General features: G+C 33.4%; 1 protein-coding gene across 1 annotated transcript; it reads right to left on the reverse strand.

Annotated features, from left to right (window-relative positions):
* Positions 1-5544: 5544 nt before the first annotated feature.
* Positions 5545-12557, reverse strand: LOC134237553 (ficolin-2-like). The gene is made up of 11 exons (XM_062719652.1): positions 12498-12557; positions 12289-12375; positions 11471-11548; positions 10538-10639; positions 9690-9834; positions 9542-9580; positions 8623-8901; positions 7907-8049; positions 6922-7018; positions 6181-6351; positions 5545-6029 (listed from the first exon to the last, which is right to left on the reverse strand). The coding sequence occupies exons 3-11, from the start codon at positions 11537-11539 to the stop codon at positions 5767-5769; spliced, it is 1308 nt and encodes a 435-aa protein (XP_062575636.1). The 5' UTR covers positions 11540-11548; positions 12289-12375; positions 12498-12557; the 3' UTR covers positions 5545-5766.
* Positions 12558-14697: the final 2140 nt, after the last annotated feature.

Genomic DNA, 14697 nt, shown 5'->3' on the forward strand with positions numbered 1-14697 from the left:
TTACATTTATTTCTTTTATACAATGCAATGTGGAAATCAGCATCCAAAATATAATTCAATATAATATGAATAAGTATAAATCACAGCTAAAACAATTACTACAAACCTGTTTAGAATGTTTTCAGTCGGTGGCTATATTTTAGAGAATATCACTAGATTTTAAATAGATTTAAATAATTCTACTTAATGTTTCACCAAACCTCTACATATAGATGTAATACACCTCTTCGGACATTTTAGTTTCTCATTGGTTAAGAAATTAATAACATCAGGAATTTTAAATTGTTGTTGACAAATCTGATGCGACTTGTGCCCAACTTCTTTGCCGGAAGAGACAATCTTATTGGTAACTAGTATTCTATACACTCGTTGACATCGGCCCGAATTTCTATCCAATGTATATTTCAACAGTGACTGAAAGCTGTGTAAATTTCAGATGCTAATTACGTTGCGCCGAGAATGCCACGCCTTAATGAAAGTCCAAGTTTAGCTGGGAATTGTAATAATTCCGCTCGTGTGGTTTTTCGTACAAATTAAGGTCACCTTCATCAACTAATAATTATTTAACCCCCGCTCCGAAGGAGAGGAGGTATACTGTTTTACCTTTGTGTCTGTCCGTGTGTCCGTAACAAATTTTTGGTCACAGTTTTCTCAGCAAATACATTATACACTAATCGCAGATGCTTGAAATTTAAGCACATTCTTTGCTAAGGCATTCAATGTGGTGTGTTCGCTTTATTGAAGTCCGATGTCAAATATCCCTTTATCCAAGTGTCTATCCGTACCATACATAACCAACTCTCATTTCAGTTTTTTCAGCAACTGCTCATTGCAGACACTTGACAATTTAGCACATTCTTTGCTGATGAGTGCTATATAGTGGGATTTATTTTTAGCTCACCCATTTTCCGTCGTCCGTCTGTCTGTCCGGGCCAATTTTACCGAAATTTGGTACAAAGCATACTTGAGTAAACGGGAGTTAAAATTATAAAATGAAAAACAAATTCCTATTACAAGGGATATTATCAAGGAAAGACCGAAATAGGATGGATTCATCTTCTTCTCAAAAACCACACCGGGTCAGAAAAGCTGAAACTTACGTGGAAGCATCTTGGGGATAATGTACGTAGATTCTAAATTGTTAAATTATGACCCCCAGGGTAGGGCGGGGCCATGATAGGGAATCTAATTTTAAGGTCATATACGACACGTTCTTCAAATCTATCTTTTTATCTCTTTGTATTATATAAAAATATGCATATTTGTCATTTTCTTGTGAATTCTTTATTGTCTTCAATATGATTTTAAATATATACGTACATAAAAAATCTGTGATAAAGGCCATTCAAATGATAACCCATATGGGATATAAAAGAAATATAACCCTGTGGTATTGTGTCCAAATACCTGGTAAGGAACCCTATTTTTGAGTGAAAACTTGTTTAAGTACGTAGACTTCAATGACAACTTCTTGGGAAAAGTTTTACATTTTTGAGGAACGTGTCATCTGACTTTAACATTGAATTACATAGGAAATTTCTTTTAAAATCTTTCTTTCAAGAACCACTGGGTCAGAATAGCTGAAACTTATATGGAAGCATCTTTGGTTCTTGTAGATTCTTGTTCAAATCATAAACCCAGGGGTAGAATTGAGCCAATATATATAAAAACAAGGGGGGGGGGGCTTGTAAAACAAAATTACTAAGGAAAGCAATGTGGCCATAAGACCTCTAACTGTTCAAATCTGATGTCAACTTCCTGTTTTTCTGCATCTGTCCGTCCCATTCATCACAAATGTTTGTCAGCAATTACTCATTGCATATGATTGAAAGTTTAGCACATGCGTGTACTTTGTTGAGGCATGCCATTTGGTGGGGTTTATTTCTGTATAAATCTGATGTCAACTTCCTATTTATCTGTGCATCTTCCTTTAGAGAACTTGCATATATTAACATGACAGTGTATATTCACATCAGAGCGGGGGGACCTAAAAGTGAGCATTGACCCACAAACTTCTTTATTCATAATTTAAGCAAAGAATTTTTCTAAAGGTGATGTTATAAAGTGGAATTTATCAATAAGTGGTCAGTCTAACAATTATGATCAGAATTTTAACTTGTGTGAAAACCCGTGTGAGCTTAAAGATATGTATGCCGTATTTTTGCACAGCTGAAACCAAACAAAAATTTCTGAAGTATGATAAGCTATCAAAAATAAAGCATTCTCTCAAATTCGACGAAATATTATTCGGTATTAACAAAGTACTGGTCGGGAAAAGAACACGATATTCTCATGCATATTTATAAAGGACTGACGTTTATGTTGGATCTGCGCATGTGCGCGGGAAAAGCATCATGAGAATCATCAGGTCGAGGAAACTATTTTTTGTGACGTCTGTTCAGCGAGGAACCAACAAGACTGACAAATCGACCAATCAGCTCAATGAGTTCTATTTATTGCATTTATGGGTTACTACTCAGTACATAAATACTTCATGTGTTTTTCGAACAGGCTAGTTTTTTTTTAAATAGCTCTCAGAAAGACGTGCTACATCAGAGCGGGGGTCCCAAGCATTTACACGCTAAATGCATTATGTACATTATCATCTACAAATCCCATGCTAACATTTGCATACAAATGAACAATGATAAAAATAAGAGTTTCCCCACTCTATTGTACAGGTCCGTTTGTTTACAATTTCCCCGTGCTCTACTGACAGTGAAAAGACAATTTCACGTGACTATATATTCCTCGGTACAAAAAGCAACTAACTCTGAGGTGTGCTCACGTATTGACAATGTTTACAATGTGTACAACTTCGAAACATACAGTATGCTAACATGAAAAACTGCATTTGTTTGTTTATGTGAGCATGGGAATTCTCAATTAGTAACTATTCTACCTATTTTTCTAAAACAGGTTTTTTAAGAAATGTAAATTGGCTTTCCAGCCGTCAATTGAACTTACAATTCCCTAACCCACGTGTTTGTAGTGAAAACGTAGTAGACCATCATGCTTTTCGGTTCATTCACGAGATTGGACCATTGTTTGCTGTGAGCATGCGAGACCACGTGTTCATGAATATTTCAATAAGAGGCGGTTTAATATGTCGGAGAGAAAATAATTTTTACAAAATAATATTTCATAACTTTTGAAAGTGATGGAGTGGAATTGTCTTAATTGCAGAAATTACATAACTTATGTAACCTGATGAGACACCACATATATTTATTTCTTTAGCAATAAAACACTAATACGGCATATATATCTTTAAATAGTGTGCAGAGCTGTAGAACCTCTTTCAATTTACATCGTTTAAATGCAGGTATAAATTGCTAAGACATTAGTTAACTGGTGGCCGTCAAATAATTTTCTAGCGGTCGCCAGACAACAATTTGGCGTCCGCCAGATCTAATTTATGTGGCAGCCGCTAAAAACCTATCTGGCGGCCCGCCAGATAAAATATTTTTTCTACTCTGTACCTGGCACCAACTGGCTTCCGTAGGTTTGCACTTTTAAAGGGCATATAAACCATTAAGTACAATAGCGCTGACATGGTGATTTTGTAAATACGGAAATGAGTTGGTGGTGTTAACTTATGAGTTTTTACATATTGAGTGATTCAGAAATTGTTTAACGTCTAAAGTGATATATTCTATACAACGATCAAGCCTTATTTAAAAACTAGCTTTTTTTCAATAAGCCTTATTTAAAAACTAGCTTATTTACATTATTTTAATGATTCTGCACTTTATGAACTTTCCTCTCTTTTTAAAGATAATTTAATGACATCTCAGTCGGGTTCAATGCGACTTATTTATATAGCTCAAACGGACATATTTATGATTATGGAAGCATATATGCAATTAAATTATATGCTAATAAATTGATACGTGTAAGCTTCAAATCTTGAAATTACTTTCGGTTTAACGCCGTTTATCAATAACAATACACACATGCCTAAGTTATTATGAACATAATTATACAAAAAGATCGTTCGCAAATCATTAAATGTATTACGAACTTATACATAAAACCTTCTTTGAGAGTGTTCTGGGATATATGGGGAAAACATCTTACCGTAATTTCTTGATGTGATGGATTGACTTATTTTTTTTTAAGTGTATATCAAACTTTCCAAGGGCTAATTATAGTATCATTTATCTAATCTACCACACAATGAACAAATCTTTTTAAAATCGAAAGAGGAAGCCTTTGTTAGGAATATTAACTTTATGGAATAATATGCTTTTAATGTTGGATACCTTGCAAGAATTGTGAAAGTATGTAAATAATTTGTTTCATTAGAACTAGAATACACGGTTTTAAAATAATTTTCTTCTTAAGAAGCCTGTGGCCCTTTTCACAAAATATTTTACGACTAAATCTAAAATTTCACCACTCCTGTAAATTTTTATCAAATTAAAATATTTTTTTTCTAAATAATTATTTACAATTGTATCATAAGATATTAATATAATGTTACAGAAAAATGAGATTCTTGCAGGTTAGATAATTGTTGCAGAATGAGGGGGGGGGGTTAGTCTTATTCGTAAGAATTAAAAAAAAAAAAAAAGATCCACTGATGAGACCATCTTTCAAAAATTGTTTGGGTGCCCTCTCCTGACCAACTGACTAAAAATGGCCCAATTCATTTTTTTTTGTACATATCTGTACACAATTTATTTTTTTATTCCCCATTTCCCGTAGGTTGAAATATATGTTGACATTTTCTGGAAAAAAGATTTTTATACCTACCGATCGAGTCAATAATTTATTCCTTAGTCGGGAGAGGGCAAGCAAATATTATTTTAAAGATGGTCTTAAATTCGAAACTATTTTTTTTTTAAGTCCAGATGTGACATCTTAACAAGAGGCCCATGGGCCATATCGCTTCCTGAGTAATTTTGGCCATGCTATTTTTACATGATGTCCCCGTTGTAATATCTAATGTGACCCTATCTTATCCCATTGGTCATATTGTGGAGAATGTTGAATCTACACTGCCCGAGGATGCTTCCCCGTAAGTTTCATCTTTTCTGGCCCAGTGTATTTTTAGATGAAGATTTGTCATATATTTCTATGTAAAACTTGGATTCCCTATTGTGGCCTCTCCCTACTCCCGGGGATCATGATTTTATAAATTTAAAATCTGCATTATCCCAGGATGTTTCCATATAAGTTCAAGCTTTTCCGGCCCAGTTGTTCTTTAGAATAAGATTTTGAAAGATTTGTCTGATACATTTCGTTGTAAAATTTGGATTTCCTATTGTGGCCCCGTCCTGTCCCTGGGGATCATGGTTTGAACAATAAGAATCTACCGTGTACACTATGAGAAACTTCCACGTAAGTTACAACTTTCAAGAAAAGCTCACTTGAGCTTTCAGCTTAGGTGAGCATATAATCAAATGGTAAAAAATCATTTTTTTAAGTTCACATGCAACAATATTGGCTTTTTATTATATAAAAAAATATGATACCTTTTTATGTATATTTACATTATCAACGGTTCTGTAACACTTACCTATTAAACCAATTTTGTGCATACACTATGAATTAAATTTGTTAAACACGTTAACAATCTATTTATGAATCGATTGTTCATGACTTAACGCCTGTGTACATAAAGGCTTAAATACAACATGTTCCAAAAGAATATTGCACTTTATACTGGGAAACATTTTTAGAATGTAAATATTTGATGATAATTATAAAAGGCGTTCTAGAAAGTTTGCATACATTTCAGCGTTAAAACAATCCAATTTGTCAAACTCTGCGAACCATCATAAATGAAGTTTTTACACCAATATAGCTGGTTGACAGTGAATACCAAAAATTACAATTCTCAGCAGCCACACAACTTCCATTTCCGTATATTCCGTTAAGGTTTGCCCACGTGCATATATTATGCCACCATGCGCCTTTGCGTGCTAATGCACAATTGCTCGGAGCAAAATCATTATCTATGTCAATTGTAGTGAATTTATATCCATTCGTGTTAGTTGTTCCATGACTTTCAATGGAATCCCCTAAAAATAGATTAAAGTCTGTAAGTTAATAAATTAGGCAAATTAGTTAATATTGTCAATATTCACCTCACAAAAAATACTTGAAAGGTTGTAATTTTAGAAATGAAATTCAAGTTTTCTACTGATGTCCTTCTAATATTGTTTTGCATACCTGCAGTCCCCTGATAAGAACCCTCTTTAACTCTCATCCTATAACTATCTGATACGTTGGCAATCCTAAAATCTTTGTACTTGGCATAGAACCAACCACCGCCGAATTTTTCTAGGAGAATGTAAAGATCTGACGTTCCAAGGGTTGTCAGCTGATGTAAGTGATTGTTTCCTATAGAAATATTTGTTAGTGTTATTTTTTTCTGGACATTAATTTTTTTTATTATTAAATTGGTTAAGATTACTGATTCATCGATTGTCCGAACTTAAAGAAAATAAAAATATTTAAAACCCAGAATGCAAAATCATAGGGTCATATTAACAATGTATTATGTCAATGCCATGATGCTGTTCCTAAGATTATAACAAAATTTATTAATCTGTTTTACGTATCGTTCACGATAGCGTAGTGGTAGATCGTTCGCTTCGTGATCGGGAGGCCTGAGTTCGATTCTCGTTCGCGGCGCCGCGTCAAACCTAAGACGTAAACATAGGTAGTGACTGTTCCTTCGCCAAACGCTCGGCATTAGAGTAAGTCACGGGTCTTTCGGATATGACATTAAAAACGTAGGTCCCGTGTCGCGGTAGGCGTTGGCGCGTTAAAGAACAATCACTGCTAAATGGCCCTGAGTCCCGATTATAGATCTAAATTTGAAGCCCTTCACCGGCATACGGTGATGTCACCATTTGAGTGAAAAATTCTCGAGCGGGACGTTAAACAGCCTGCAATCAATTAACATACCAAGCCAATGCTCTCCTTGTGGTCGCCCAAATCCTGATGAGTAGTTCGACCAAAACCAAAAGAAATCAACAGCTCCATCCTTTCTATGCTGAAACACCTGGTTAAAATGATAAACATAATTGCTATATTTTTGTCCATTTCTAAAACACATCAGTTCGTTTACTTTTACATGCATCTTATCAAATTGCCTACTATGTTGTAAACTGATCATTTTGCAGGAAGCAAGTTGTTCATTGGTTATGTCCTTAAATTCATATAAATTGATACATTTCGCTTCTGCCATAAATGAATTAACTTAAAATCATCTTATCGTCTCGCTTAAAAATATTCCTTCACTGCCCAAAGACCGAGATCAAGTCTAAGCTAGCAGGCCTCCACCGGAAAAGGGTGGCATGTCACTGCCAAATTTTTTTTTTCAGAATTTACTAAAACAATTAAACAAACAATTATATGAATGACATGACATACAATTATGACCGTAGAGTGCTTGAAAAGAGATAAAACAAAATAGAAAAGGAGAAAGAAAACAAGATGTGTTTGTGAAACACTATGCGCCCGGCGGCAACAAAGCTCGAAAAAGTATTTGTAGCATATAGGTCACAGTCAAGGTCACAAGGTCATTGACCTTGGTGTCATTTGAAAGAACTTAATTAATGGGAGTATGCATACCAAAAAAGAAGTCTCTATCTCCTATGGTTCAAAAGTTATGGCGAAAGTTCGAAAAAGCTATTTTTAGCATATAGATCACAGTCAAGATCACAAGGTCATTGATCTTGGTGTCATTTAAAAGAACTTAATTAGTGGAGAAGGCATACCAGATATGAAGTCTTTATCTCTCATTGTTCAAAAGTTATGGTAAAGATTAATGTTGACAACAGAGAAACAGATACACAGACAAAAACAATATACACTCCGGGCGCATAAAAATGTTTCAAACTATGTCTATATAAAAAGAATAGACATACAAATCCTAATTTGAACGTACCGTCCATCCCCCTCCATCTGTTGTCATATCACAGTAAACTTCCACTGGTCTGGTCACGGGGAAGTAGGGGTATATCGTGTACACCCCTGTACTGGTATAACCCTGCTGATGTAGTTGCTTACAATCCATGCTTCTATTTCCAGCTGGAAATTAAACTTTAAGGTAAAACATGTACTATATCATTAAATGATGCCATGATTTTTTTTCATCCATGTCTGTTTTAAATTTATATTTCTCTGATAGGGAATTCGGGGATTAAAATAGCATAGATATATAAAAATGTTAATGACATTCAGTGAATTTGCCGTTTGAAAACTTTATCATAGATCAATAAACAATACTCGAATCTCTATCGCTCTTTCTGATATTGCTTTAGTTTTGAATAAGGAAGAAATTTTGGATACCAAAATGCATACTGTAAACGTCTTTAATTTCTCATGTTTAAAATGTCTCGGTTTGTTAGAAAGTTACCTTTCACGGTGGTTTTAATTTCACGGTGAATCGTTTATAAATGTTCAGGTGGTATGTCTGTTTTTTGCCAGAATTTAATAAAATAATTATCATGATGGTTTAAAGTTCGCGGAAAATTCCTAAATCGTGAACATAGTGAAATTAAAAACACCGTAATGTATTCCTTTTCTACACAGTATGCTACATCCATATACGAGTGCCCAATACGCTTAAGAACGGTTGTGTTCTTTTAAAGGTCTTCATACCTGATATGTTCGATGCTGTTGTCGTAGTTGTCAATTTTGTTGTTGGTGTTGTTGTCATCGATGTTGTTGTTTCCTTTGTTGTTGGTGACATTGTTCCTGTTGTAAACGTTGTCGTCTTTTCTGTTGTAGTTTGCGTTGTTTTTATTGTTGTCTCTACCATTGGTGGCGTTGTCATTATTGATGATATCGTTGTAGTCGGTGTTGTTATCGTTTCAGTTAATTTTGAGGTTGTTGTTTCTGAAATTCCTGGCGTCATCGATGATGCATCCTGATTCAAATCTACGCATTTTCAAAAACAAAAAAATTACAATATTTTGTTATTTAGACTTTTAATTAAATAATTTTCAGTGACGTGTACTTTACCTTAAAAGTATTTTTTTTTTTAGTTTTTGTTCATCTTTAATTAAAAAGGGGAAAATAATGCATTTATCTATGATATACGGTCACAGCACAGACAAATCAATAAGAAAGGTTTACGCCTATGGTTAAGAAATAATAAGAAACAACAAAATCAATAGATATACACTGTAAGGGCTGTATTGAGAAATTACAGTCGGAGAAGAATTGGCCATCTCTTACAAAAGCCAACGAACGATATCACAAAAGTGACATAAATATTGACTCCGGAAACGAAATGGAGGATGAAAGTCCGACCAAACACAACATGGAGGATAACAGTTGAGAAAGAACTGAAGGACATAAATATTACCATTAGGAAGGTGGAGAAGACAGCCGTTTAGTTTCGAACAAAACCTATATTTAGAAACTGGAATCTTCTGATTTTTTTTTTAAATTTTCAACAACAAAAAATCAGAATAGAGTAAGGAAAAGAAAACGCAATGTTTTAAAACTCGTTTCTATTAAAAATTTTAATACTGTAGTTAGATAAGGAAAAACAATCAAAAACTCTAAAATCCACCTGTTGATATCTGTGTGTTTTGATTAGGTTCTGGTTTATCTACAAGAAAAAAAAAATAAAGCACTATGAGAATGAAGTTTACAGAATCGGAGGCTTTTTAGCGTTATTAAGACCATTTAATCTGGTTCTATAAAATAATTTTATTAACCTTTGTTGTTTAATACAAGAAACACGATAGTTCCTACGGAGGAGACGGTTATAATAAACAAGAAGGAAATACAGCAGACGAGAAGAGGTCGCTTGCTACGTTTGGACTGTTTCCTATCTGGAGGTTTTGGGACGGGTGGTGGCTGCTGAAAGGACGTCTAAAATTTGAAATTATACACAGAATCAATCCATTGTTTACTAATGACAGTTCATGCTTTTTGGTTAGCATGTATAATTATTCAATTGCAAAACAATACAATAACATTACATTATATATTTTTCCCTTGAATTTGTATAACCTGATTCAGTATTTTTTTTTAAACTTATTTTTTCAACATCTCTTAATTAAAACTGTACTGGGATGTTTAACATACTTCATAACTAATTAAAATGATGAACTGAACTGTTTTTTGCAAAAAACCAATAAAAGGTTGTAATAATTTTTAAAGCGAAATAAGTTATTGACAAACAAGCTGATGAAACAAAAATATCAACAGTCTTCTGTAAAGTTACCAATTTGTAATTTCTATGGTCGATAAACGGAAATACAATTTATACTCAAGTCAATTTCGGAATGACTTTTTTCATAAAAATCGTTAGACCATTATTTACGCTTTGATTTGTCGACGGATGTTTCTGTTACTCAGTATTTTTCCTATCAAGACAAGAAATGTACAGCGTACATGACCGTTAGCAGGGGAAGGTCACTCCTCCTTGTTACCTTATCCCACCTTTTGTGTTTAAGGGTCAGTGTTTGCTCTGTCCCTGAATTGTTTTGTTTCTAACGGACTTTTAAGCTTTAATACGGCTAATTATCCCCATTTATTTTATGCGTACGTTTATACTTACGCTAATGGTATTCTGTACACGTGTGATTTTCTGTGCCTGGTTTCGCAAAGGATGGACAACTTGTACTGGTTTCTCGTACAGCGAGTCCGATAAACCGTAATCCTGAAAATAAGAATCTTATTCCTATATGATCATACAAAATATTTTTAAACTGCAGTTTTTAAAAAAAAAAATTACAGATAACAAATAAGTCGAATGTACGCAAACATAAAAGAGGAGTTTGATTGTAGTGCAAATATTTAAAGGATTTGTTTTTTTGAAAAGCCACTGAAGTAAAAGGAATTTCGATTAAAGCACCAAAGACTCCCGCAGATGTGAAGTTTGGCGACAAACTGCCAATTTACATTTTAATAATAATTACTTTTGCCATTTTCCAAATACTTAAGTAAAATTAATTTATATATTTTAACTGTATCAGATTAAAAAATCTTGAGGAAAGTATTGTTTTATGGACTTTGAGATTACATACTGATCGTTACGTGTATCTCTATATCCTTCGATTCGAAATTCCAATTTGAAATTACTAATAAATTCTTTGATTTTATGCGTATTAAATTTTATTCTGCCGAAATCTTTATTTCCCTTTAAAGTACCTAATCTTTGCAATACAAGTAACTGTTCTGACTTAATTGTACCCAGGGAGTCATTTAGCATTCCTTTACAATGAATTTATCGTCCTACATACAGAATAAATGTTTTCATGGTAACTTGACTCCATGAAGCAAGAATGTCTTTTAAAATCATTCCTTACCTGCTTTACCTTTATTTACGCAAGGTTTTTTTTCAATACTAGCAATTTGTTGAGGCTCCGAGGGGATTTACCTGATTTAACCATTCAAGATTAACATTTACACATTGAAAGAGATGTATGAAAACGAAGGTCAGACAAAAATGAATTGTGACATAATAATACTTTTAATAGACAAAACTCACGGAGTTAGGGTATCCCGGGTGTGGAATGTCATCTGGCGTGAAGTATTCATGATCCGATTTAGCTGACATCGAAAGGAGCTTCATACAGAATATGACAATAATAAATATTGTAACAGTAGACAATCAATATGAAAATGACTACGACATACAACATTCTTATACATGTACATACAGGTGTGTAAGGAATGAAAAGAAATAAATTAATATTTTTGACTGGGATTAATTTTGATTATTTATGTGTTCTAAAAATTATCTTTTCTGCTTTTTACTTACATGTTCTTCTTAGAAGTATAAGTTGGACACTTTTGATTTAAACAATAATTATCCATTGACAAATGCAACAGCTCAGGTAGCCTAGTAATTATAACATACAATTAGTCTACAGGCACGTAGCATCGTTTTTGAAAGGGGGGGGGGCAGAGAAATTTTCTTTTTACTTACCTGCAAAAGTTGACAAGCAACAAAAACAAAACAAAACAAAAAAAACAAAAAAAAAAAAAAACAAACTCGAAAATCCTATTCCGTGTGTGTGTGTGTGTGTGGGGGGGGGGGGGTGGTTAGTGGCCAACTTTTTCCAATGCCAACTTCCTTTTACTTCTATTTTTTGGCATACCATACTACATTTCCTATATATCACTCTATATTGTGGTAAAAAGTGGGGGGCGGGGGGGGGGGGGCAACCAAACGGTGCCCACCTTGCTACTTCAAGGGTCTAAATTATATAAAGGTCGCAGATGTCATATAAATTAAATACAGTCTTTAGAAAAATGAAATTTACAATGCGTTTGAAAAATCCTCTAAAATCCATGATGGCTTACCGCTGAGTCTCGTATTCTGTCATAATCTGACGACTTTAGTTCCAAATATGCATTGTATGGACTTCCATCAACGTTTTTTCCATATTCCTTAATAAGGAAAGTACATTATTATTATTAAAAACAGGCAAAAAATACTCTGGTTGTAATAGAAAGTGGTAATTTAATTCTTTTAGAAAATGTTAAGTAAGTATTCAAAATAATAAACGTACATGGACTTGATTGTTTGTATTATTCTCGGAGGAACATTTGACATAACCTGAATCCGACAAGCTCTGGAAGATAAAATGTAATGCCAAGAGAAAGAAAACGATAGAAAGAAAATCAGAAATATTAATCGTGATGTAATTATTTGAAGTTAAGAAACAGATAAAGTGGAATAAACGTGAAAAATTCGATGAGCTTTTACCTGTGATGAATCCATCAAAAGTTATTGTTTGTTGTTGAATATGCCCAAGTCCTTGGTAACTGTAAAATAAAGCAATGAGAGAGAGAGAGAAAGAGAGAGCACAGTTAATACATTTATATACATTTTCCCTAATTATTTTGTACTGGAAATATATAATTAAAAATATATTTTTAAGGAAAGAAAAAAGAAAAGTATGTGACCTACCCGATTCTTGTTTGATAGAAATCACAGAATCATCACTTCCTGGTTGTATTGAACCTTAGTTATTATGAAATATCTTTAATTTAAATATTCGCGTACATGGAGAATGGAGTCCACTGAAATTTCAATCGTAATTAGAATTTTCGTCTAAGGAATGTCGTGGATCTTTAAAGAGAATGGCCCTGCTCTTCTTTCCTTAAAAAAGTACACATGTATTGTTCTACAGAGAAAAGATTTAAGTATTTTGAAACTAACTATGAAGTTTAGGTCCAGTTCACACGAAGACATGCCACCAAAAAGATTTTTTTTTACAGTTTTTGATACTTCCACTATTGTAAAGCGACCATCGATTACACGACCTTTTATATCAGGTGCAATTTGTGTTTGCTTAAAAGCAGAGATTTTTTACCGTGTCTGCTGATTTCATAGACAAAAATATGAATGATTGACACGTTTTATTCAACATATAAAACATTATTTAAATTGCACTGCAGATTCAACATAAATAGCAAATTTCAGTATCCGTTCAGTAATCAAGACAGAAATCCAAATGAACAAAAAAAAAACCTTCAACGATTTATTTACACAAACACAGGATTATTATGAAGTCCTCGTGAGAACAAGTTAAAAATTCGAATTTGAACTTAGAGGGTTTATTTTAACTAAGCATGTATGATCCAACAGACAACTATGGATAATTAATATATTTATGATGATGAGAACAAAAAAAAAATACAAATACTGAATCTTTTTCTATTTAATTTCAGTTTTCCTTTGAAAATAATTGTAGCAAGAGCCTTGCTTTTGAGTCAATATTCCTGAAATTACCAATTTTTTTTTACAATCTCAAATTCCCGTTTATGAATCGATCATGTGATAGCAATCATAGCATCATACTTCTCCACAGTGTAAAGTATATTTGCTGGTTATTGTTTTTTTTTCTAAAATAAAATTGCATCTACCTTATTATTTCGCGAGAAGCACCACACGCGATGGAAAATTACTTGCTTTTTTTCTTAAGGTATTGAAGTCGATGTTAAATCTTTTGATTAATTGTCTATTCTCAATTTACTATCCTCTCTAATTGACGTTGAAGAGCACTTTGGCGATTAAACTCGCAAAAAATAAGGAATCGCCAATATTAAATACCATTCACAACCGCTAGACTCCATTGAAAATTACAATGAGATTGAACTTTGAATAAATGACTCTTTCACCATCCAGTCGTATCATACGTTGTAGAATAGCGCATATTGTGTGTCCTCGAAGGCAGTGTATGGTTGTGTTGATTGTCCGACAATATATGCATTGCAAATTTGTAATAGTAATGTCGCCTACGACAATATGTGCAGAGGCGAAAATATGCATTATCACATTAAATTTCATTTGCTTCAAAATCTTACGTACAGCCGTAAGGTAGTACACAATAGAGAATATAAGCCATATTTTCCTCATATTCAATTTTTCTGAAACTTTGATATTTTGTTCTTGAATACAAAATCTCTCTTTTTATTATACCTCTGTTTATTTTTTCCATATAAAAATAAGACGAATAAACATGCTATTTTTTCTAAACAGTCTCTACCGTGAAATAGTTTTTGTGCTATTTGCCATGGTGAATAGTTCTCAAACTATTCAACGGCAGCATTCGATTTCCCTCGCTTTTCATCTCTGAAAACTTCTGATTTTACATGGATTGTGACGTACGAGGGGTTATCAAAAAGTTCGTGGACTGGCGCCATAAAATTAAAATCGCTTTAGGTACATAAATGAATTTTAGAATATCTGGTTAGCATTATCTT

Source organism: Saccostrea cucullata, unplaced genomic scaffold (genome assembly GCF_032062105.1).
Source record: "Saccostrea cucullata isolate Sc308-1 unplaced genomic scaffold, CSIRO_AGI_Scuc_v1 ctg24, whole genome shotgun sequence".
NCBI classification, from domain to species: domain Eukaryota; kingdom Metazoa; phylum Mollusca; class Bivalvia; order Ostreida; family Ostreidae; genus Saccostrea; species Saccostrea cuccullata.